The sequence below is a fragment of the Eulemur rufifrons genome, chromosome 2, assembly GCF_041146395.1.
Source record: "Eulemur rufifrons isolate Redbay chromosome 2, OSU_ERuf_1, whole genome shotgun sequence".
NCBI classification, from domain to species: domain Eukaryota; kingdom Metazoa; phylum Chordata; class Mammalia; order Primates; family Lemuridae; genus Eulemur; species Eulemur rufifrons.
In genome coordinates this window covers 83160775-83185271 of record NC_090984.1, presented here as the reverse complement: position 1 = coordinate 83185271, position 24497 = coordinate 83160775, and the positions used below count along the sequence as shown (strand labels likewise).

The 24497-nt window shown below is 41.7% G+C and overlaps 1 protein-coding gene across 1 annotated transcript; it reads right to left on the bottom strand.

Moving 5' to 3' along the window:
- Positions 1 to 310: 310 nt before the first annotated feature.
- On the bottom strand, positions 311 to 13481 carry PTGER2 (prostaglandin E receptor 2). Its single transcript, XM_069464893.1, has 2 exons — positions 12401 to 13481; positions 311 to 1667 (listed from the first exon to the last, which is right to left on the bottom strand). The coding sequence occupies exons 1-2, from the start codon at positions 13241 to 13243 to the stop codon at positions 1425 to 1427; spliced, it is 1086 nt and encodes a 361-aa protein (XP_069320994.1). The 5' UTR covers positions 13244 to 13481; the 3' UTR covers positions 311 to 1424.
- Positions 13482 to 24497: the final 11016 nt, after the last annotated feature.

Below are 24497 nucleotides of genomic sequence, written 5' to 3'. Positions count from 1 at the left end.
TTTTTAAAATAATAGCTACCCTATGATAACACTGCAAAAAATAAGGTGATTCTACTATTTTAAAGTTCATGCTGGAAGTGTAAAAACTGAAGGAAAAAATACCTGCTAATACCAAATACTATATTGAATATTTAAACTCTAACTTACAATGCAACTACACTTTAAAAAACCTGGCAACCACACTTTAAAAATCTGCCAAATTAAATATAAGTTTTCCACTTTGATTTCATTTAAAAGGTACTATGTATACATTAATTATAAAATGTGATTTGGGGTAGTTCATCAAATACTATTCCATTTTCAAATTTTCGTTTTATAGTTTATTTCTGTAACATTTCAGTTTAGTTTACACAGTAAGTATGATTAAACAGTGCAAATTCACTGAAATATTTGATGCTGAGTTCACACTATGCCAAACATTTAGAAATATATTAAGATATGACTCATTGTTACATGATTTCCTATATGAGTCAAACCATGTTCCCTAAATATAGACAGATGAATTTTACTACAACACAGTCATCTTATAAAGTGTATGTTACTCATGGCACCAGTATCAACATTAAAACAGTTCCAGTATATCTGAAGAATGAACCAGATTTTTCAGTTTTTAATCCTAATATATGGCTTTAGATATAGCCACATATATTCTCCCTTGGAAGTAGAATAAAGAGTATTAACCAGAATTAACTGTCTTGAAACCTTTCTATTATTTCTTGTTAAGAGGAAAATTCCTAAAGTCTTGATTACTATTAGCATAATGGACATTGTAAAATAAAAAAATCTGACTATTTGATACATAACTCCAGGAGGACGAATGAACCAAGCCAACGTTAACCGAGTCCACTCTTGTAAGTAAAAGTAATACTGTCGTGATGAGAATACTCGCACATACACAAACATTACAGTAAAAGGTGCCTATGATTTTCAACTTCATTATCCAAATAAAGGGTTCGTTAAGAAATCATAAGACATAAGGTTTGGTTGCTTCCACATATCTACTTCCTAGAGAATGCATATGAAGTTTTATCTAGTCTGTGCATGGTATGTTTATAACAGTAGTAGCATAGAAGATTAAAATACAAAAGACAGTAACCATTTAGGGTTTTAAACAAATTACAAAACCACATGCTTTGTCATTCAACAGAAAAGCATAAATCAAAAGGCAACTGGATCTTAAATGAGGCTGATTGTTCCTCTAAAGGCCAAGTAACATGTTCACTGAGGGGAGAGTTTATAGATCTTTCTGACACCTGCCATGAAGTGTCTTGTCAGCACGTCTGTAGCCGTGACCCTGCTTAAATGTTTGTTTACTCCTTTTTATTAGGGTAGCTTCATTTTGTTTACACACTAACTGTTTTCATTTCTCTAAGGAACCATTTCAAAATGATCTTCCAGATGTTTAATAACTAAGCACTTTTTAACTACTGTCCACAAAGGTCATCCTGTTTACTGGCATTTGACTGTGTAGAACAGGAAGTCTGTGTTGTATCTTGTGTTCTTAATGAAGTCCGACAACAGAGGACTGAACGCATTAGTCTCAGAACAGGAGGCCTAAGGATGGCAAAGACCCAAGGGTCAATTATTGAATTAACTGATAAAAATCTAAGAGCTCGAAGGTCCCACTTTTCCTTTTGGGAAGAGGTTTCATTCATATATGCAAAAATCTGTAAGAAGCAAAGGGGAAAAATGATGTTAGTTTTATATCATGCAGTGAACAGGCTTAGATCCTATGCTATTTCTTGAGATTTAAAAGCAAAGCCATGTTTTGTGTTTGGTGAACAAGAGGTGGCGCAGGGAAACAAAATCATATGTAACTTATATGTAAATTATAACACAATGCATTTTCCCCCTTGAATTCAATGAAAGCATGTTTTCTGCAGATTATAATTAATATTAACACCATGTGCAATGGTCCTGGTCTTGTCATTGGGAATGGAGGGAAATGAAAAAACTTTTCTTGGCACCTAGAATAGAATCATTTAATAAAAATTGACAACAATTAATATTAGTAGCTCCCATTTATCAATAACCTGATATATGTGTCATGAATTGTTCGAGTACTAAATCTGCTTTATCTCTACTCCTTAGAAAAACTCTCAAACTTAAATATTGTCTCTTTTTCATGGACAACAAAGTGAACTTTAAGAAAGTTATAATAATATGTTCCATTTATTTCCAAATACTAAATCTAATTATCACAATTCAGTGAGAGAGGGTTGACAACAGAGCACCATCAGCAGGAATATGGATTCTGGCCACTGGACTGCCTGGGTTTGAATCTTAGCTCTGTATATAGTATGGGGACCAATGGCAAGAAAATTAACCTTTGTGCCTCAGTTTTACATCTTTAAAATGGGGGATAATAGCAACATACCTACTTCATAGGGCTGCTAGGAGGCTGATGGGAAGCAACATGTGTGAGCTGCTCAGAACAGTGCTCCATTTTACCAATGAGCACACCGGATGCAGAAAAGTTAGGTGACTTGCCCAAGTACCCAGGGCTGGTTAGTGGCTGAATCAGGACACAACTCTCTTGACACCAATGCAGTGCTTACTGTGTGCTACATCCAGACCTGTATTACAGCAAAGCTTTTCACAACAGTGTCGTGAACACTGGAAATCTGACACCTCTTTACATGTGGATCAGTGTTTTCAAACCGGTATGCCAGCTCTCATCTGACTCCTTAGATATTCAGGGAGTAACATAGCTTTTTGGTCAGAGTGGAAGGATGGAAGAGTACATGATTGATAAAGATCAAACACTTCCATTTAGCATTTAGAAAAGAGGAAAACAAATGTGGATCGCACCTAGTCATTTAAACCAGTTCTTTATAATGCTCCTGGGACTTTCTTACTATGGCAGTCTGTGAGTTAGGGAGCTAGCCTCTCTTTTCCTCCACTTTCCTTTTCCAGAAGAAGAAACAGTTCGTTTCCTTTCCCCTGGTACTTACTCCGCGGGCATCTGGCAGCTGGATATACAAAGCAAATTGCAGGCAGGGAGAAGAGTAGTCATCTTTGGGTTGCTTATGTTAGGACAATAGCAGGAAGATTTGGCAGCCACAGGTGTTTATGCCAGAGAATCTTGGCATAGGGAATGGAGAAAAGATTTGGCAGATGAGTAAGGAAAAAGAAGAATTGATGGTGGGTTTCCCAGATTATAGAGAGAAGAGGAAAGTTAGGTGTGGATATGCAATGAAGCAATAGTTTTCTTGCCAGTTAAACTATTTTGGATGAAAAATATCCAGGATGGTGTATCCAAGTGATTTTAGAAGTTAGAAATTCAGGATAATGATAGATTAAAATATATTAGTCTGATAGATTAAAATATATTAGTGCACACATGTGCCTGTGCATACATATTAATAACTGAGCACTCTGTGCTAGACAAAGTCTGCAGCTGAGCTTATGATCTAGTTTAGCCAGAGAACATGATGGCTGAATTGGCCAGCCAACACAGGCAGGGCGGAGGGCTCAGCATTCTAATGTCACAGCTTCACACATGAAGATGAGTCAGGTTTTCAGGGGAGAATAACCCACACTACAGTTTCTGATCTCTTTATAGTGTGACAGAGTAACGAGAAGTGAAAACTGGTTTTAGAGGATGAAGCAATTCTGTACTGTTTCCTTTCCTTTTCATCCACCATGCTGGGTAGTTTTTGGAATTGCTTAAAATTACATTTCAGGTAGTGGCCAATATTTTGTAGAAGATAATTCCTTCTTTTACACTTGGAAAAGAGACATACTTCAGTGACCCCTGAAGTTCTTGATGTAAGTTTTGTTTTCTACCTCCCCATTTTTTTCTCTTGGTTCTTGTCTTTTGCCTGGATTACCATTTTTGATCTTGTAGACCTGGGTTTTTTTTTTTTAATTGTGGTAGAATAAACATAACATAACATTTACCACTTTAGTCATTTTCAAGTGTGTGATTCAGTGGCATTAAGCACATTTACATTGTTGTGCAACTATTTGTTTATAACATTTTTACTTTTCTGTATGTTATGATATTTTTATATCTTAAAAACTTTTCTGGCTGGGGAGAGACTGTCCCTCCTGGGACTCAGTGGTCCCCAACCTTTTTGGCACCAGGGACCAGTTTCATGGAAGACAATTTTTCCACAGATGGGGTTGGGGTGGGGGGCTGGAGCTCAGGCAGTGATGCTGCCAGTTCCTAACGTGCCGTGGACGTTTACCAGGCCAGGTTCCAGGGGTTGGGTACCACAGGGCTAGCTAATTCTTAGAGACAGCAAAAAGCTCAGCTGGGAGCATGTCTTTGATATACAGACTAACCAATCCAGAGCCAGACCCCTTTGTCTGGCCCATATACCCAGAAAGCGATATTCCTCTGCTTTAATCATCCTAGGGCCAGGGCCAGGTAACTAGGGACCACCCCCCTAGCTTAGAGCCTGCTGAAATTATTCAAACTAACCAATCTCTAACTGTTCACCCGCCCTGCCTTTCCTGTGGAAACCCCAATAAAGGCAGTGGCCCAGGCTCTCCCCTCCCTCCCGCCCCTCATCCTCCTGGCTGACCCTGGTGCTGTTCCATGTGGCCCCGCATGGTGTGCCATGCCTTGTTTTCCTGAGCTTCTCCTGTGTCTCCTCCTGTGGATGCACTTGACTGACCATAACATGAAAGAACACAGAGCAAACATCACCACCATCATCTCCAGAGCTTTTTTCTTCATCCCAAACTGAAACTCAGTACCTTGTAAACAATAACTGCACATTCCCCTCTCCCTCCAGCCAGTCCTGAGTTTTTAATTAAAGGATGCCCCAAGGAATATAAGGTAATTAATTAATAATATGTCACTGATATTTTTTCTACATACACTACTAATATATTTGCTATGAGAAAAATACCTAGTGCTAAGCCAAATGAGTCAAGTGAGTTTTAATTCCTTAGGGCAGGCTCTCTCTACAGGGTTGTGCTAAGAGCTTATTGTGACACTTATAAAAGCAGCGCAGATGAGAATTAGTGCTATTCTAGCATTGTCTTGTATAGAAGGAGCCTCCCGTGGAAAACTTCATCTTGGCACTGACCAGGTACTGTTTATTTGAACTACCTTCCTATCTTTAATGCAACTACAAAGTAGGTTCAGAACTTTAGAGCAAAAGGGGATTTTATGTGGCTGATCATTGAAATCACCTGAGGAGTTTTAAAACTATTCTGATGCCTTGCTCCCTCCCTCTCTGACTTAATTAGTCTGGACATCAGGGTGTTGCGGGGGGGGGGGGGGGCGGGTTTGAAAAGCTCCCCGGTGATTCTAATGGGCAGCCAAGGTTGAGAACTACTGTTTTAGAACCTCACCTAAAACCTATTCATTTATTATATTTAAAGATAAAATACCCACTTAGGCCTGGTCAATCAAACAACTCACTTTGGGCTTTCAGAATTCAATTCCTGATCATTAATATGCAATTTGATTTTCCTTTGGAAGTTGAATCCTATGGAGATAGCAGCTAACATTCATTAAACACCTACTGTGTGCTACACATGGTGCTAAACAATTTGTAAGTCTTATTCTGTTTAATTTTTACACTAACCTACAAAGTATTATTATTCTCAGCTTGGAGAGGAGGAAATCAAGGCTTAGAAGATCAGTTATGTGGCCCAGGATCACACTCTGGTTAAGAGTCAAACTGAAGCGGGAGGATACCAACCTTTACTTTAAGTCACTACACACTCTGCTGCCGTCTATATGAAAAGCCTATGACGTAAAGCATCACATGCAATTCACAAATGACTGAATTATGGGTTTGTAGGAGACTTTTCTTCAAAGGTGTCACAAAGGTTTATAGATATCACTGTTCCTGTTCGTAGACTGGGAAATCATGGCTATTTCTAAGTAGCTATTTGGTTTTTCTCTGGGGCTTCTTTTTCCTCCGTATTTTTCCACAGCTTAATTGCAGGAATAGATTGTTATATGTTTATCTGCCTTCTGAAAGACATTAGGGTGTCCTGGCTACAGACTTTGCATAGTTCATTCTTTAAGAACCTTTTTGGGGGAGATTATTTTAAAGATATATCATCAATGCTTTAAAGAAACCCTTTTACCCCAATCACAAGTGCTTTGTGGTGGAGGGAAATAGAAATCTATTTTCCTTCAGAAGGAAAAACTGGGGCATGGATATATAGCTCTGCAACTAGAGGGTCCTTTGCCTTGTGCTTCTCAGAACTGGAAATAAAAAAGAGCTAATGCTAAAGTTTAAAGCTCCAGGCCTATATATTCCAACATGGTGGCTCTTAACCCTTTGAGAAAATGACACACACTATGAACCATCTACCCAGGGCTCATATAAACACAACATTTTGCAAATGATTTCAGAGAGATCCATGCACCGTCCATGGAGCACAGGTTAAGAACCTTGGTCTAGAGGAAGTTTCAGCCTTCCATGAATGTACTTTCCCTATCCTCAACCCTTCCCATCACACAGATGTCCCGACTGCAGGGTTCTTAAGTTTAGTTTTCTGTTAGGGGCTATTTTAGGCAGCAAAATATTCTCAGAAAAATGGAGCTTGGGACACCTTGATAATATAAGTTGAACCTCAACTCATGAATTCAAGATAAGGACAGTCAGTGGTGGTCAGAAACTTCAAAAGAAAGGACAGAAAAAGCCAACTGAGCAGGCTAAGTTGCAGATTAACTGGGTCTTAAGCCTCTAGCTGGAAAGAGACCAGCTGATCGCCTTCCGGAAACACTGCGTCTCACCATTTCTATTTTTTTTTAAACTTAGGCCAGGTGTGGTGGCTCACGCCTGTAATCTTAGCATTCTGGGAAGCCGAGGCAGGAGGATCATTTGAGCTCAGGAGTTTGAAGTTGCTGTGAGCTAGGCTGACGCCACGGCACTCTACTCTGGGCAACAGAGTGAGACTTTGTCTCAAAAAAAATTAAATTAAATTAAAAATAAAATAAAATAAAATAAACTTACTACTGTGATGAGTTCTTGACACACAAAAGAAGAAATATACTATGCCCCCAAAAGCTGTTTTTCTTTAAGCTGAGGACCTGGCCTAAACCATCTGAAACAGGAGTGAGGATCCACTTGACCTCGGGTATAGACATAATGTACAAATTCTCTTTTGGGAAAAGGACTATGGTTCTTGCTGTCTAAATTTTAAAAATCAGTGTAACTGCATCTTTATTCATAATTGGCATTTCATAATACAAAATGGCAAAGGAAAAGATGTCAAGTGAAACCATTCATATAGAGGAACTTTCTCTTAAAAGGTAATGTGTATTAACACTATCTCAACAATCCCCAAACACAGCATTGATGTTCTAATGATAAAGGGCCTTCCAGTTGTTCCTGGACATTAACTTAAAATATCACCAGGCAAAGTTCACTGTGGTTATGCATAGAGATTTCTGCATTTCTATTTCTTCCCTACCAGAATTATTACATTTTACATGTATGTAACTGGCCAATTTCATATCAGTTTTTCAACCCCCATTTATGTTACATTTTACATAAAGAGTGTCAGGAATGAACAGGAAACTAAAAATTACTTGAATTTTCTCTGTATTGCAAAGACCACGTGTCCACTAATCAGATTTACCTGGAAATTATAACCATAAAGAATTTCTAAAGATGGAGACATTTTTAGAATGAGTCAATGGTTCACTCTTGAAATTTTGAAGTTGAATAAAATGCATAAGCACTGTATCCTGATAGCATGTGGAAAACAGTTTAAAATGGCCAGAAGCTTGCCACAATTAGTAAAGTGGTGAGAAAGTGGCTTGATATGGGTTGGCAATTAAGATACAAACAGTATCTGAGGCAAGAATGGAGGTCTCATATATTTCCTGTGTTCTGTTCCATTTCAGGAAGAAAGAGAGTTTCTATTTATCTCTGTGAAATGATGACAACAGCTGATTAACATAAGGAGGAATTTATTAATTTATACAATATCGCTTTAGTGAATAAACAGTTTGGAATAAGTTGTTGGTCTCATGCAGGATTTCATATTGGACAGCCAAAATAATGTCACTTCCCAAACACCACATGCTTTTTTATCACTTAAGAAATGTTTTATGTGTACCAATGGAAGATTTTATGTGAGGGGTAATCTGATTATTTCTTAATTTAGATCAGCATTACATTAGCCAATCTCCTAAATCTCAGTCTCAGCCTTTTATTTCATAGGTCTGTGGAGAAGAGAAAGGGAACCATGCACTTGGCCCAGCTCAGGTCCCTGCAGCGGACATGGAGAAAAAAAGTCTTTGCTGTTTTATTTTTAAAGCTAACTGGTTGGAATTAAGATGCAAAGTGGTCCAAAAATTTTTAACATCCTCACAAGCCTTTTATGAAATCTTAGATTAATCTTCTCATATGTTACTCCTGAAATGAGTACTTTCTGTTTGATAGTATCATAGGCTGTGCTTAAACTGCCTAGCTTTGAAGCCAGTTCCATCACCCACTAGCTGTGAGACCCAGGGTACGTTATTCGCCTCAGCTGTACAATGAAGATCATAATATTATCTATTTTCTAGGTTGTTGTGAAGATAACGGGTTAATGTAAAAATTAGCTCTCAAAAGTGTTAGCCATCTTGGTGTTGATAGTAATGATATATGAGGTTGAACTTGACTTCATTTCAGGGCACAGGGCATTTTTTAAAAATATTTTTATAGTTTTACTTCACAAACATTGGAAGTCCTAGCCTGGAGGAAGCAATAATTCCAACATGCCCCCACCTTGGGACAATGGCTGACATTAATAGTTCCAGGTTTCCTAAATCCCCCTTCCCCTCTTCTTCCCACTACTGGAGTGCTGTGGAATAGGCTGGTGTCTCACTGGGCACAGCTGTGAACTCTCCTCCTGGTTGGCCAATGGTTTGGTCCATTTTTGAGGGACATAGAAAGCAGCTGTTATCTGAGGAAGGCATGGACAGAGATAGGGTGGATTGCTACTACTATCTGGGACACAAACAAAAAATTAGTTGGGATATCTCAATAATTATTTTACATGGATAACATCTGAATTGATAATATTTTGGATATACTCAGTTAAATAAAATATATAATTCAATTAATTTTATCAGTTTCCTTTTACTTTTTGTTATGTGGCTACTAGAAAATTTAAAATTCTATGTGTGGAAACGTATTAATGCTATAAAGATGTTTTTTTCTTCCCATAAATTATCCATCTGGCTCTACACTGACACGATTTGTAACAACTTCTGATTTGAAATCTAGGTTTGGACTAGGGTCTTTTCATGTAGTAACTTTACAATATTATTACTGTTCATCAAAGCTATAGAGGTATGGGATTATCAACTATTATCTTATTGATTTATTCTACAGGAAATATTAGAAAGATGATGCTATTGCTTTATGTTGTTCAACTGTGTAAAAGTATAAAGGTACAAGTATTTCTATTAAAGTTGCCTTTCTATCAAAAAAATAAAATAAAATTCTATGTGTGGCTTGCATTTGTGGCTCACATTGCATTTATATTGGACTCTATGCACTCTGTTAAGAGAAATAGGAGTATTTCTGAAGGCAACATCATAAGCCTTTGCCTTGTCTAACAAAGCCCCCTGTTAGGATGTGAGATGGGTGTAGGTCACTTTTGACACAATTTTATTGTGGGCCAAGTAGACTAAAAGGACTTGGGGTGAAAAAGCACCCCCGACATATACCAGGGCACATGCCAAGCATTCTGAAATAGCAGAATGTATGAACCAAACAGTACCCATTGGTTTTGAATTGTCAGACAAGCCCCTTAAGAAATTACTTAAATCGGGATAGTGCAGCACTTCATAAAATTTAAAGTGCTATGTAAATGAAAGATACCAACCATTATTACCAATGATTTATTGACAAAATAAAATGAGTCAATGTAAATTTCCTGATTAAGAGATGACTTGATACTTTAATTCTGTTTTGTGCCTAGTGGGTTACCTATAATTCATCTGGATATGGTGTCATGGTAATCCCCAGGCAAGAAATCAGTGTGGCTAGCTTTCCTATTATGTTCATACTAGGATTTTCTCCTGCTCTTTGGGAATCATTGCCATGAATATATGCAGAAACAAACCTAGAAAATATTTGCTGATAGTGTCAATGCTATGGGGTGACTCAAGCCCCTTCATAACCATAATCTGCCCTCCCTCCCCAGCCACAAACAGGAAATCGAAATAAAAATACAACTTCAAAGCAGACCTTCTACTCCCTCACCCCTTCTAACCAGACTTCTATCTCTAATCTCCTTCCATCTGGCAACTCTGGAGCTGCCCATAGCCTAATATTAAATGAGGGAATGAAAAGAATTATATATATGTGTATGTACACACACACATACACACACACACCCCCAGATTTAAAAAGCAACAGTGACAATGATGGAATTCTCATGACAAAAGGTAAATTTACATGAAAATAGGGGAAATCTGTTGGAAATCACTGCCTTTATTTTAAAAAATACAGTTTATGCAGTGGGTCAGTCATGGTCAAAGGGGAGAACATTTTTCTTCTTGCTTGCCTGTGTAAATGGCTGAGAAAAGGGAATAACAACCCGTTTCACAAGTGTGTGATCACCCCTGAGACCACTCCCAAGTGATTTAAGTAGCTGGAGGTGGAGGATATTATTTTGTATATGCTCACAAATGACAGATAAAACTCCAAGAACTAACATCCTAATTCCCACCACCCTAATTAGGCACTCCCTAATTTAGGAATGGTTCCTGCCCCTGCCCAAGTTGAATTCTAAGTTGTTTAGTGGACACTGAAATGCTTTCTTTCATAGATATATGCTCTACATCCTAGTCTTGACCTCCAAAAGCTGATTTTGCCCCTAACATAACTGAAAGCTTCCACCGATAAATAAAACAAAAGTGTAGAAGTCTCGTTGGTTTCTACATCACAGCATTTCTGTTGCACAGACTCCGCTGCTCAGGGTGGAATGGGACAGGCAGCCTTTCACAGTTCTACTCCATTTTATAAGAGGATGTCTTTGGCCTTTGACATACTCCAAAGTGTAGTAATTCAGAACAGCTACTGCCCTGACAGACGATGTGGTAAAAGGGTAAGGACCAGAGAGAAGAGAACATAGCTAAGAAAGGGGGTTAATTGGGGTGGGGAGGAGGGAATCAAATCCAGGCTCTTGGGGCCTTGTGTCCTTTCCCATCCCTAAGGATGAGCGGATGAAGATAATCAGGAGCAGGAGATAGGAGAGAGTCACTTCCTCTCCAGCTTCTACAGGTCAGACCCACTAATATTAGGCACTGTCCATCTGTTTCTTTTCTCCAAGATTATGGCAGGTAAAACTGCTACTGTTAACTGCTTCGACCCTGCAGGGTCAGCCTTGTTCTTCTGAAGATTAGGAGGTGGAGTTGCTACACTCTCACATTCCCAATTACTAGCCTACTGTAAGAGCCAGCACATTCTCAGACATTTTCCAAGACCTGCTAAAACATTACACTATAAGGGGCTTGAATTCACAGCATCATAGAAGTAACTGTTGAAGTTGCCCCAAACCAGGGCAGCCCTTATGCCAGAACCTGGGCTCCTGTCCTTCAGGTCCCCAGACAGCCCCACTCTCCATTCCGGAGATGGATCAGCCATTCCTGCATGTGTCTTTGTGCTCATAAAGTGCATGACTATGTGCTGAAAAGCACCTGTAGATATTTCTGACAGTGACATTAAGAGGATATTTTGTAAGAGGTTACAAATGCCTTCTCTGGAGGGATCTCAAAAGCTTAGCAAGGGGTTCCTGCAAGCACCTGTCTTTTCCTCTGATTATCATTATGGACCTACTATAAATTTTCATGGCAACAAAGAGTTACAATCAAATATATAAATTGGGAAACCTGTAAACTAGATGGTTGTTGAACTTTTAGGACAAATAATGAAAGTTCTGAACTTCTGCAACAGGCATGCTTCTCATCTGGGACCATTTCCAATGGAAGCTAGAATGCTATGGGTTGGGTACTACATTCTGCCCTGGCAGAAACAGAAGGCAAAGCTTGGAGAACTAGCACCAACAGGTGGGAGGTACAGGGCGGCAAACTGCAGCTCAAGGTAGTCAGGCTGTAACAGTGACGACCATCCTACGGTGGGAGGGGCTGCCTTCTCCTCAATTACTAAGCCAGGCTTGCCAAAGGTGAGAAACGGACAATGTCTTAAGGCCAGGATGAGGGGCTGGGCTGGCTCAGCTCAGGCCCAAGGCTCCCTTCCTGAGGGTCAGTGATAGCAACGCCCGTAGGACAGGATGGGGGAGGGAGAAAGTGGGATAAAGGTTGAGAAGCGAGAGAGGAAGACTACAGATCTTTACAAATTAGGGTATATTTTTACAAGCTGCAAAGGTTTGTACGGCGGTGGAAAGGGTCGGGGGTGAGAGGAGAGAGTATGAGAAGGCTGCACAGAGCTGGGCTGGGAAAACGAAGTGAGTGACTTACTGTGAAAGGCAAGGAGCAGATGGCGAAGGTGATGGTCATAATGGCCAGGAGAATGAGGTGGTCCGTCTCCTCTGCCATGGACACCCTTTCCCCTCTCCTGCGGGGCCCGGAACCGCTCCAGCTGTTGCCCGAGGAGGGTCCACAGCGGCTTCTCCTGCCTCGGCGGTGCATGCGGATGAGGTTGAGGATGACGCTGAAGTTGCAGGCGAGCACCGCGACGATGAGGAGCAGCAGCACGGTGGCATAAAGCTGCGGATAAGCGGTCCTCCCGTGCCGGATGAAGCACCACGTCCCGGGGCAGTACTGGACGTACTGCCCGTAGTCCAGTAGCGGCAGGGAGCAAAAGAGCAGGGAGACGGCATAGATGGCGGGCAGCACGGCCAGGCCCCCTCGGCGCGTGACGCGGCGCTGATAGAAGTAGGGGTGCCCAATGGATAGGTAGCGCTCCAGGGCCATGGCGAAGAGCATGAGCATCGTGGCCAGGCTGAAAAAGGTCATGGCAAAAGCGAAGTAGGTGCACGCGCGTCTCTCGGGCGCCAGTGCCACCAGGGTCTGGTTCCGCGCGTACGAAGCCAGCACCACGGGGCTGATGAGGCAGGTCCCGAGCAGGTCGGTGAACACCAGCTCGGTCACCAGTACGTGGAACAAGGAGAGGGAGTTCCTGCGGCCGCCGCTGCGCCCCGCGCCCCCCCGCCAGCGACGCGCCAGCAGCGCCAGTGCGATGAGGTTCCCCAGCACCCCGGCCGCGAACATTACGGAACTGATGGCTGGGCTTTCGCCCGAGAGGAGCCGCTGTCGAGTCTCGCAGTCCTCGGGCAGGGAGTCATTGGAGGCATTGCCCATGGTGGGGTGCCTGGAGGAGAGATGCGCTCTCCTTTCCCGGCGGATACCTGGGAGGAGGAGGGTCTGAGAGCGGGAGAGCTCTGAGACTCCGAGGGAAAAGGGGAGGGACAGAAATGAGGAACCCCCTTCCGGCCCCCAGCGCGCGCCGAGGGCAAACTCGCCCCGGATCTCCTGCCGCGCGCCAAGTGGCCGCTCGGCTGCTGCATCCGGGCGGCTCTCGAGGCTCCCGCGCCGACCCTTGCCGGACAGGGCTGGAGGCAGCGCGAAGGGAGCCGCCGTCGCCTCCGCCCCCCGCGCCGTCCGGGGGCGGGCCCAGGGGTGGTGTCCTGGTCCCGCAAGCGTGAGCGCCCGCGAGCTGCCGGGGAGGCTGGACGCGTCACACTCGCGGGGACGCTGTGAGTCCCTGGGGCGCGCCGGCGGGGAGAGGGCGAGAAGGGGGTCCGAGCACCGGCCCGGCGCGGCGCTGGGCAAGCGCGCGCGGGCGGCTGGTGAGCGGGAACTGCCCTTGGCCAGCGGGAGCTGCCCTTGGCCAGCGGGAGCTGCGTTCCTCCCTCCTCAGGCGTCCGGTGCTCGAAGCAGCACGGCCGTCTGACTTGGGCTAGGAAGCGTTTAGCCCCAACAGAGGGCTGGGAGGGAGTGCAGGGGCACTTGCGGGGTCTACGCAGAATGCTCAGAAAGCCGGGCCAACAGGCAAAGCGACGCATCTCACCAAATAGAGAAGTTAGGACAACCCAGTCTCGTGTAATGTGCAGAACAAGGGAACAACAGACACCAACGACAGCTTGAAGTAAGACCAATATGTTTTGCTTTGTTTTACCATTCCTGGGAAGATACATTAAGAGGGAGGGACAGAAATTGGGAGGAAATGAAAAGCACCCTGCCCATCCAAGGAACCAAACCACCCAGCCCACGCCACTGAGCTCCCTGTTGCACTGCTGCCTTGATTTGGTTGCTAGCATTTCGCCTTTTCCTATGTCAACAGCATAACGGATAACCACTGGTTTAAGCAACCATTAAAAAAAAAAAAAAGAAATGTTCCTTGTAATTGTGTAGAATTGTGTTTGTAGACACAGCTTGAAAACTGCTGTACATCATTGTTCTCTACTCAAGCTCAGTCTTGAAAGAAAACGTTCATGTGTTGTCTAGCAGTTAATCTTTCCACGGTCAGTTAACCAGGGAGGGCTTGTCAGGAAAGATCCGTTCCTGGTAAAGTGCTAAGTGGCCAGCCCCAGACTGGAACTGACAATAATGGTTGCACACTACATATTGTCATAATTGCAGAGTCGTGAAAATGAGCTGATATTTAAAACAACAACAACAAAATATCCAGTTTGACAGACAACATGGGTAACTGTGTTCTACAAGAAAGGTCATATTTACTTGGGGAAGGGACGTGGCCTGGGAAGTGGAAGGATGCATAGGAAACGGGCAAGAAAGAAAGTTGTGTTGGTGAAGGAAAGACTGCCTGCTTCTTCTCCCGGAATATTTTAGCTCACCTTGATTCTGGCCTGGGGATTGGAATGTGGAGGGGGTTCCCAACAGGGCAAGCAAAATTTATTGAGTCACTTGCAAAGCCTGCAGGCCCATTTTCACATATCAGCAGCCACTACCTCAATCCCTAAACTTTGTGTGGCATGGAGGGGATCTATCTTACCTCCTAGAGTTTTTCTTTCAGACTGCAGGTCTGAACACCTTATCACCAACCTTGTGACCATCTCCCATTACTCCACCACCCACCCTTCCCCCATCTCACCCCAAGCAAAGGGGAAATCTTATATAAATCAAGTGTTTATCAGCAGGAAAACACCATGGGTCTGGTGTACAGCTTGATTCTGCACTCCAGTTTTAATATTAACTAAGGGATTTTTTGATTCACTGAATTTTCAGTGCTTGATTTCCAAATGTTTTGGAATATCTTTTCTGTTTTCATAAGGCCCCTCATGACAAAAACCTACTAATGAACCTTTCCTATATATTTATCTGTAGCTTTCCTTGGGATGGGTACCTGGTGGCAGGCCTGCCCCTGCTTTTTGTAAGTACCAGAGCAAGAGTGCAATTGGAGCTCCTCCCCTCAGACCTCTCCCCCTTTCTCTTTCTAACCTCCACCCCTGACTCTACAAGGAGACTTGCACAGAAGTATGTGGACAACATAGTCCTTGATGACCAAGCTCTCTCCAAAAAACAACCCCTTGGGCCTGGGGATATGTACTCCAAGCATGCAGTTGACCCTTGGATGGCTGGACCTGGGGAAGATGCCTGTGTCAAGCCCCGGAAGTGAGCTCTGCACCAACATTTGAGCAGGGAATTCCATGATCTCAGGTACCTGGAAGGTGGTCTAGAATGGAAGGGCGTGGGGTCTGGGTGAGTAGTGCCTCCCTGGCCCTTTAAGATGCCTCACCTGTAGTGAGGTATGTGATAAGAGGAAGACCAGAGTGGGGGACCTGGGCCTAAAAATCTTGGGGGCCAGTATCCTGTCAATTACTGTGTGCCTCAGCTTTACTTGTTACCAAGCATTCAAATTGCTCCTTTTGTTTTCAGCGTTTGGATAGAGGAGTGTGCATGTGTGTGTGTGTGTGTGTGTGTGTGTGTGTTTAGTTTAACAGTTCTGTGTTCCATATTGCCACGTGTCTGACTGGAAGGATTGATTAGTTTGCCATCCCTAGTTCCTCAGCTGGACCATCAGATTTGTTCCTATAAGTCCAAGTCTTGTCTTATCTTGTTTGTCAGTTCCCCCAATTTTGTAGTTTGAAGCTGCTGCTTCCCATTTCTAATTTTAGTGTCTATGCAAACATCTTCAGTTTGCATAGAGACTAGAATTTCTTAACAGAAAACAGACTAACACTCTCAATTCTAGAATTGAGTCATGGAGCTTTGCTAATGTTTTAGTTCCTGTTTGTGGGATCGTATTTGGGGAAAGCCGTGTGATGGATAATTTTATATGTCAGCTTGACAGGGCCATGGGATGCCCAGAGAGCTGGTTCAGCATTGTCTCTGGGCATGTCTGTGATGGTGTTTCTGGAAGCGATTTGAGTGGGTGGCCTGAGTAAAGCAGATGGCCTTCCTCAGTGTTGGTGGGCTTCATCCAATCTATTAGGGGCCTGCATAGAACTAAGAAGTCAGAGGAGGCTGGGCGCGGTGGCTCATGCCTGTAATCCTAGCACTCTGGGAGGCCAAGGCGGGTGGATTGTTTGAGCTCAGGAGTTCCAGACCAGCCTGAGCAAGAGCGTCTAGACCCCCGTCTCTACTAAAAATAGAAAGAAATTATATGGACAACTAAAAATAATATATATAGAAAAAATTAGCCGGGCATGGTGACGCATGCCTGTAGTCCCAGCTACCCGGGAGGCTGAGGCAGTTGGATTGCTTGAGCCCAGGAGTTTGAGGTTTCTGTGAGCTAGGCTGACGCCACGGCACTCTAGCCTGGGCAACAAAGTGAGACTCTGTCTCAAAAAAAAAAAAAAAAAAAAAAGAACTCAGAGGAAGGTTGAATTTGCTCCCTGTCTCACTGCTTGAGCTGGGACATGATCCTCTCCTGCCCTTGGCATTCCTGGTGTTCAGGCCTTCAGACCGGATTGGAATCTGCATCCTGGCTCTTCAGCTCTCAGGCCTTCGAACTGCATCACCAACTTTACCTCGCAGCCTCCATAATTGTGCAAGTCAATACTTTATAATAAGTATCTTTATATATATCCATTGTTTCTCTGGAGAACCCTGACTAACATATACTTCTTAACATCTAAAGTTCATGGTTTTCATTTAAGTATCCACAAACTCAAAGAAGGACTGTGGAAGACAGGTCAGGTTACTTACTGTAGGTCATTCTTCAAGAGAAGGCAAAGAGAAATGTGAAGGGAAAGAGAACTTCTTGGGGAGTTCTTGTTCATAGTTCTATTTATGTTCATAGTTCTATTTATGTTATTTGTCTCTTTCAAAAGGCTAATTTAAATCTGTATTTTATGATTCCTATGCAATGTAATTACGTTCTTTTTTTTCTAAATTGAGTTCTGAGAACATCTGTGTCCTGTGGTTTTCCAGAGAAGGTTTATATCACTTCATTACAAGAAACAGAGCCACTTCAAAGAGAGAGAATTTATTGAAGGACACAGTGATAGTCCACTGCCCACAAGGGGTCTATTTTTTTCTCACATAAGAAGTTTGGAGGTTGCAGGTTGCGGGGGGCCACCAGGACTCAGGCTCGTTCTGTCTTTCAGAATGTTGGCTTTGCGTCTCCATGCTCTTCCCCAAGCAGTTACCAGCTGCTGCCTGCATCAGTCAGGATTCAGCCAGAGAAACAGAGCCATGATGGATGATAAAGAATGTGGAATTTATTATTAGGCACCAGGTCTGCATCATCTGCTATGGTAGCCACTAGCCACATCTGGCTATTTACATTTAAATTTAAATTAATTAACATTAAATAAGAATAAAAATTTAGTTTATCTATTGACTAAGTATATTTCAAATGCTCAATAGCTACCTATGACTAGTGGCTGTCATATTGTGCAGCTCATATATAAAGCACTTCCACCGTCACAGAAGTTCTACCAGACAGTGCTGCCTTAGACTCTATACAATGTGGGAGCTGGTCGAGGAGTCCATGCAAGGCTGTTTGTTTTCTTTGGTTTTAATGTTGAGCCTGAAGTCACTGTAGGTCAGCCAGAATGGCAGACAGGGTAGAAAGCTGGATGTGGATGAGAGAAAGAACAGACTGGAACTTTTGAGGACAAACTGGTATTCATGAATGGCCAAAGTTCTTGAGGACAAACTGGATCTGCATGTATCTCTCACTACCTCCGACTTCAAGGTGTCCTGCAGAAGAAGCTGGCACCTTTTATGAAGCTACAGATACACTTGGCTTAGGACTTGAAGAAACTGAAGGAGGAGATCTGGTGGGAGCTGGTGGAGCTTGCAAGTCTGGGTGCTGCCCCATGCCAGCAAGGTGAGCCTGCAGGTCAGTGGCAAGGTGTGAGAGCTGCCAGTGTGCCTGGAGCCTTCCATTGTCCTTCTGAGCATAGAAACCATGGCTGCTGCCTCCTAGATCGCATGCAACATTTCTCTTATGGCCAACCCTAAGCTGGAACTATGTGAGGATTCTGGACAACAGATCCTGCTTAGCTGGGTCAATGCAATACAAAGCCACCACACTGCCCCACGGGGCCAGGCCTTAAGTCTGCACTGAAGCCAGGGTTGAGGGAGAGAGAGTACCAGTGAGCTTGCTCTCTCTTGTACCTGTTTCTTTCATCAGGAAAACAAAAGACTTTCCAGAAGCACCCCAATAGACTTCCCTTCATGTCTTATTAGCCAGAATTTGGTAACATTGCCAACCCTTAACTCCAAAGGAGGCTGCCAAAGGGGGCATTGAGCTTTTCCAGCCTCTTTTAGAGTAGAGGCAGGCAAGGGAGAAGGGGCTGGGAATGGTTGTTGAGCTAGTCAACCAACAGTGTCTCCTACAGATCTGCATGGTGCATCCCCCCACTCCCCTCCTTACAGCTGGAAAAGAAGTTCAAGAACACCTGTTCTTCCAAATCCTTCATTTGCATGTGAAGAAATTGAGGCATTGAAAAGTTAAGTGGCAAACCCAAGGACACAGAATTAGTGCAATAAATATGTCTAGGAGTATGGTAGCTACACCATCTTATTTATATTCTAGGCCCCTATATATTGCACATACTGCCCGTTGAAAACAAGCAAGCAAGATACTCATCCTCAGCACTAGAACAAAATCACTCAACAAAATTTAAATGTTACTTTTTGTCTGACAGATTGGTAAAGTTTGGAAAAATTGCACATGCCCAGTATGATCAAGAATATAGAGAAATGGGCTCAATATTGCTGATAATGTGAGTGGGTGGGAAAATTTCCTGGTGGGAAATTTTTATTTACTATTAAAAATTTTGAATATGCTTCAGCCCAGAAATAATGTTATAGTAATGTACTGCCCCAAGGAGACATAATCTGACAAGTACACAACTATGTACTTGTGTAGATGTGTGTACAGCCAGACACACACACATACACACAGACACACACAGAAATGTTCACTATTGCACAAATCTAGACATAAATGTCCTTCTATAAGGGATTGGTTTAAGAAATTATGGTATAGCTATGCAATGGAATATACAGTCACTAAAAGGGGTTTATGTCTATATTGATAATGATCTTTACCACATACTAGGTTAAAATATATACTATGCCGTTAATATAAAATTATATGCATAACTATTTGCATAAAGTAGCATTTATAAAGATGTTCAACAAAATATTAGTGGTAATTTCTCTGGGTAATACTTTCTTCTTTATCCCTGTTTTGGTTAATTTTTCTATAAATTTATGTATTACCTTTATATTAGAAAGTACAAGGAGAATGATTTTTGTTTAGGAAAAAATTATCATTGGAGGGCACAGTCTTTTCTACTTGGTGGAAGGCTAATGATTTAAATTCTCTTCTCCTTCTACTCTTTAATGAGTGGGAAGGTCTTGCCAGTTGTTTGAGGCAATTAGGAAGAATGGAGATCCTATCCTTATGTTTTTCACAAGGGTTTTGCAACTATCATTTTTATCTAAAGACTGGAAATCCTCACATATTATGCACCATTTCTATTGAGATGATACCCTGCCCCACTTCAAGCAACTCCTTTGACATTAGATTATTGCCATTCCGTAGTGGCATTGCTTAACTAAATGCTGATGCTAGCATCACCAGGAAGCCCCCCTTTCATAAAGGTAGTAACAAAAAGTCAACCAAAGTGTTAAAAAAAAGGAAGTAATTAAAAACTGACGTCCAGATAACCTAGATTTTGGATTTAATAAATATGTTCAAAGAATTCGAGAAATTTTGAGTGTTTAATTTTCCAATTTCCATTTCTCCACTGAGAAGAGAGTCTCAGTGGAGAAGCAGAAACTATAAAAAAGAACCAAATGGAAATTCTAGAATTAAAATTTACAGCAGGTTTGAGTTGGCAGAAGAGCAAACTTAAAGACTGGTCACCTCTGATCACTTTTCTTTCCATGCCCTCATTACTTTTGTGCTCATGGGAAATATTCTCACTGTTTCCATACCATGTAAGGCTTAGAGAACTATTGTTTTGTACTGCTTGCCCTGTTTCCACCCAGGAAGTGACGCATGGGTTTTCTGTATTCTCAGATCCCCCAAACCTCTCTGAGATTTTTGGGGTACAGGGTCACATTTCCCAAGAAACCCCTGTGTTAACACCTAAGCTCTCCTTGTTCTCTTGAATTTCACCCTCCTTCCTCCACAGCCTGTGGAACTAGTTGGGGAGAAGTGGTGAAACTTTGCTATTCCTTATCTCTGATCTGGGCCTCCTCTAAGCCTAGGCTCTCCAGAGTCACAAGCCAAGAACTGATGTCTGTGTTCTTTAAGTTCTGTTATATTTGTCCTTTCTCTGAGGCAGTAAGCAGAGTACACCCTAGCTGCTGCGAAAACAGAGGAAAGGCCTGGAGTATCAGGAAGTCCTGGGCAAAAAAATACATAGGTTAATATGTCAAATTATTATCTGGCTACATTTGCTTTCATGTAGGTGTGTGTGTGTATCCAAGGCTTGGTGGACTTATTACAAGCTCACAGGATTGTTTGAGAAACAATTTGAGAAAGTCTTTGCAAAACCCTGAGTCAATAAGTGCTTTACAAATGGATGGAAGAGTACAACAGTTCTCTTGTCCTCACACTGGAAATAGCAGAAAGGTAAATCAACAACACTGCTTATTAGCACCAGAAGTCAGATCAAATGAGTCACTGCCCTAACGTTAGCAAGGCAGATTACCTTTGATCCTAATTTCCTTTTTAAGATTGATTGAGGATAAAGAATACAATTTAATCAGGAAAATTCTCTTTTCTTAGAAAGGTTTGCTTTCAAAGGACAGAACCAACTGCAAGGTTGAAAAGCACATGTAACACAAAAGCAAGGCTGTGGTTATTTAACTTGTTTGTATAAAGTAACAACTCATTATAGAAATTTTATAAAAATAGAAGGAGGGAAAAAAGTCACCCATTAATTGTCCCTCAGATATGGTCACTAAACATTTTGATGTGTTCCCTTAAATTTTTCTTCTATGCATTTTTCCATAGTTGTAATAATATTGTATATAAAATTTTATAAACTGCTTTTTTAAGAATTAGCATCATAATAAATAGCTTATGTTGCATATATGCATTAAAGGCCTTAAAAATATGCATGCCCTGAGATTCAGAAATTGCATTTCTAGAATATATTATATAGATTTCTAGATTTCTAGAAATATAGATTTCTATATTTATCGAGGCAGCACAGTATAGTTTTAAGGGCAAGGGCATGGGCTTTGGGGTCAGATTGCCTTGAATTCAAATTTTAGCTGTGTCCTTAGGCAAGTTACCTCACCACTATGTGCCTCAAATTCTTCATCTGTAATATGGGCATAATAGCAGTACCTACTTCATAGGTTGCTGTTGAACTCAGAGCTTGACCCATAGGAAGCATTCAGTAGGTGTCCACTATTTTAACATTGAGCGTTATGTGCCAGCCCCTAAGTAATGCTGAGATGGTCCTTGCCCTAAAGAAGCTTATAATGAGATGATAATAATAATGAAAATACTACAGTTTATTAAGGACTCACTACATCCCCCAAACTGCTAAAGGCTTCATACACATTATCATATAAATCTTTATAACAATTCTGTAGGAAGGTTCAGCGATATCTCCATTTTACAGATGAGGAAACTGAGGCTGAAAGGATAAGTACTCAAAGTTCTAAGTATAAAGAAGTTCCTTTCAGCATTATTTATATTATGTAAGTATTGAAAGCTAGCCTGAATGTCCATCAAAAGGGAGTTTTATAAACATATTATATGTTCAATGGAAATTTATGTAACTATTAAAAATATATCTCTGCATTTATTGACATGGATACATGTCTACAATGTTAAATGAATGAAATGAGTCATGACACACTATGTATAATATGGTTTAATTTTTGTAAAAATAAACACTTATACCAAGATATATGGCTAGTGGACTTTTCACTGAAAAATAGGTCCCAGTATGTACATACCCCACTGTTCCTTCTCTTCATAAATATTAAATTTACTTACTAAAATTCAATGCTCAATGCATAAAAGATCAATGCTCAATTTTAAAACAATGAATTATAATTAAAAATATTTAATACCTGTTATATCAGTTACTTATTTCTGTGTAACAAACCACTCCAAAATTTAGTGGTTTAAAATAGTCATTTTTTCATGATAAGTGGGGTCAGTAATGTTGGGCTGGATTCAGCTAGGAGGTTCTTGGGCTGGTATTGCATGGGATTATTCTTGTGGCTATAGTCATCTGGTGGCCTGACTAGGGAGTGGTTTGTCTGGGAGGCATCAGCCCACAGGGCCTTCCCAAAGGTTAGCTTGAGTTTGCTCCTGTGCTAGCCCTGTATTCCCACAGGGTGAAAGTGGAGGCTGTAAGGCCCAGATGTGGGAGTTTCACACCATCACTTCTACCACATTCTATCAGATAAACTAAGACCCAAGGCCAGCCTGGATAAAAGGAGGGGGAAATAGACTCTGCCTCTGTCTCGGTACACACACAGGGATGAAGGAATTGTCATCATTTTTGCAAAGAAGCTGCCATTCCTACTATGAAATCCGTACTTATTATATTTACACAATAGATTTATTTTCTTTAAGATTAAAACAAAAAGTAAGAGAATTTCACCCCTGGACTGTTTATCATACTTTGAGTTCCCTGATCTATACTCTCCACTGTTAGAAGTAGCCATCACTTGACATAATTGAAAAGGGGGTGAAGAAGGAGTCAGCTTGGGCCCTGGAGGCTTGCCACTTGCATTTCTGTTGCCTGCCCCCAGCACCCAATACAGAGCATCTCAAACTAGGAAATACCAAATCCCCACTATCCCTTCTCCTCAGTTTCCACTTTTCCTTCTGTCTTTTCTCTGGTATCCTCACATCAAATTGAGAAGGAGGAGAGAAAAGAGCACTGACTCAAGAAAGACAGCAGATGAAAATGTGATTCATTTTTATGATGTGGAGATATAAAGCCATCCTATAATTTGACTTGATATTAAGTATTGTCACTTAGGGTGTGTTTTGATATTGTGATAATTACATGTTAAAAGGGAAACTCCTCCAGGTCATTACTGAGTTCTATGTTTTCTCTTTCCCATAGCCTTTATTGCCTTCTAACACACTACATAATTTAGTTATTGTTATTTATTGTTTTTTGCTTGTTAATGCTTTCCCCCTTCTAGAATATAAGTTCCCAGAGGGCAGGGATCTTTGTCTTTTTAATTCATTGATGTATCCCAAGGATTAGGACAGTGCCTGGCATAGAGTAAGTGCTCAATAAATGTGTTGAATGAATGAAGGAGGGAGTGGTGGACTCGGCCGGTGCTGTTTAAAGTTCTAACAAGATGGGTCAGATAGCTGGACTTGACTTTTGCAGGATGTACCTACACTGGGGACCCTGCTGAGAACTCTTTTGGTGGAGTGGTGGGGACAAAAACCTGATTTGAGAGGAGCCATAGGAGAGAATGGGAAAAAAATGGAAAGTGACAAAGTAAAGATAGGAATGAAGACAACAATGTGAATAAGTTTGAAAAGCTATGATTATGCTGAGAAATTTAGTGGTGGTTGGAGGGGCCATGGGGTCAAGAGAAGTTTGTTTTAAGATGGATAGTAGCATGTAGATGGAAATCATCCCATGGACAGGGAGAAAAAGATGATACAGAGGAAAAATATCAGTAATTGCCAGTACAAACACCTTGAGAAGTTGAGGAGAAGGATTTAGGGCACAGGTAGAGGCGTATCATAAAGAGGAACAGGCACATGTCTTCCACCGAAGCCAGATGGAAGTCAGTGTGTGTGGGCACAGATGCAGTATGTTGGTGGGATTGGTGGCAGAGGATGAGGTTGTTGAAGAGGGAAGGGGGAATGTTGGTAATTTCAAGTAGAAAAGGTGTGCTATTGCTGCCTGGAGTAGAAAAGTGCATTCACTGGGAAAGTGTGGTTGTTTATCTCTCTTTGAGGTTAAGATGTAGTGGAAGTTGGCATTATATTTATAAAGGCAACATTCTATACTTCCTTCTCAAACTGGTTTCACATGCATTGTCCTCGATCTCAGTGAACGGCATCATTGCCCACCCAGCTGTGCAAGCCAGAAACGTGGAGTCATCCTTAACTCTTCCTTCTTCCTTCACCTCTACATCTAAGTAATCTTATTGGTATTTATTTCTAAACACCTTTCAG

Excerpts from the sequence above, each read along its gene's own strand:
- PTGER2 (XM_069464893.1), bottom strand. The coding sequence starts at position 13,243 with ATGGGCAATGCCTCCAATGACTCCCTGCCCGAGGACTGCGAGACTCGA. Across the intron at positions 1,668-12,400 it reads TCTGCTCCTTGCCTTTCACA|ATTTTTGCATATATGAATGA; the intron begins GTAAGTCACTCA and ends TGCTTCTTACAG.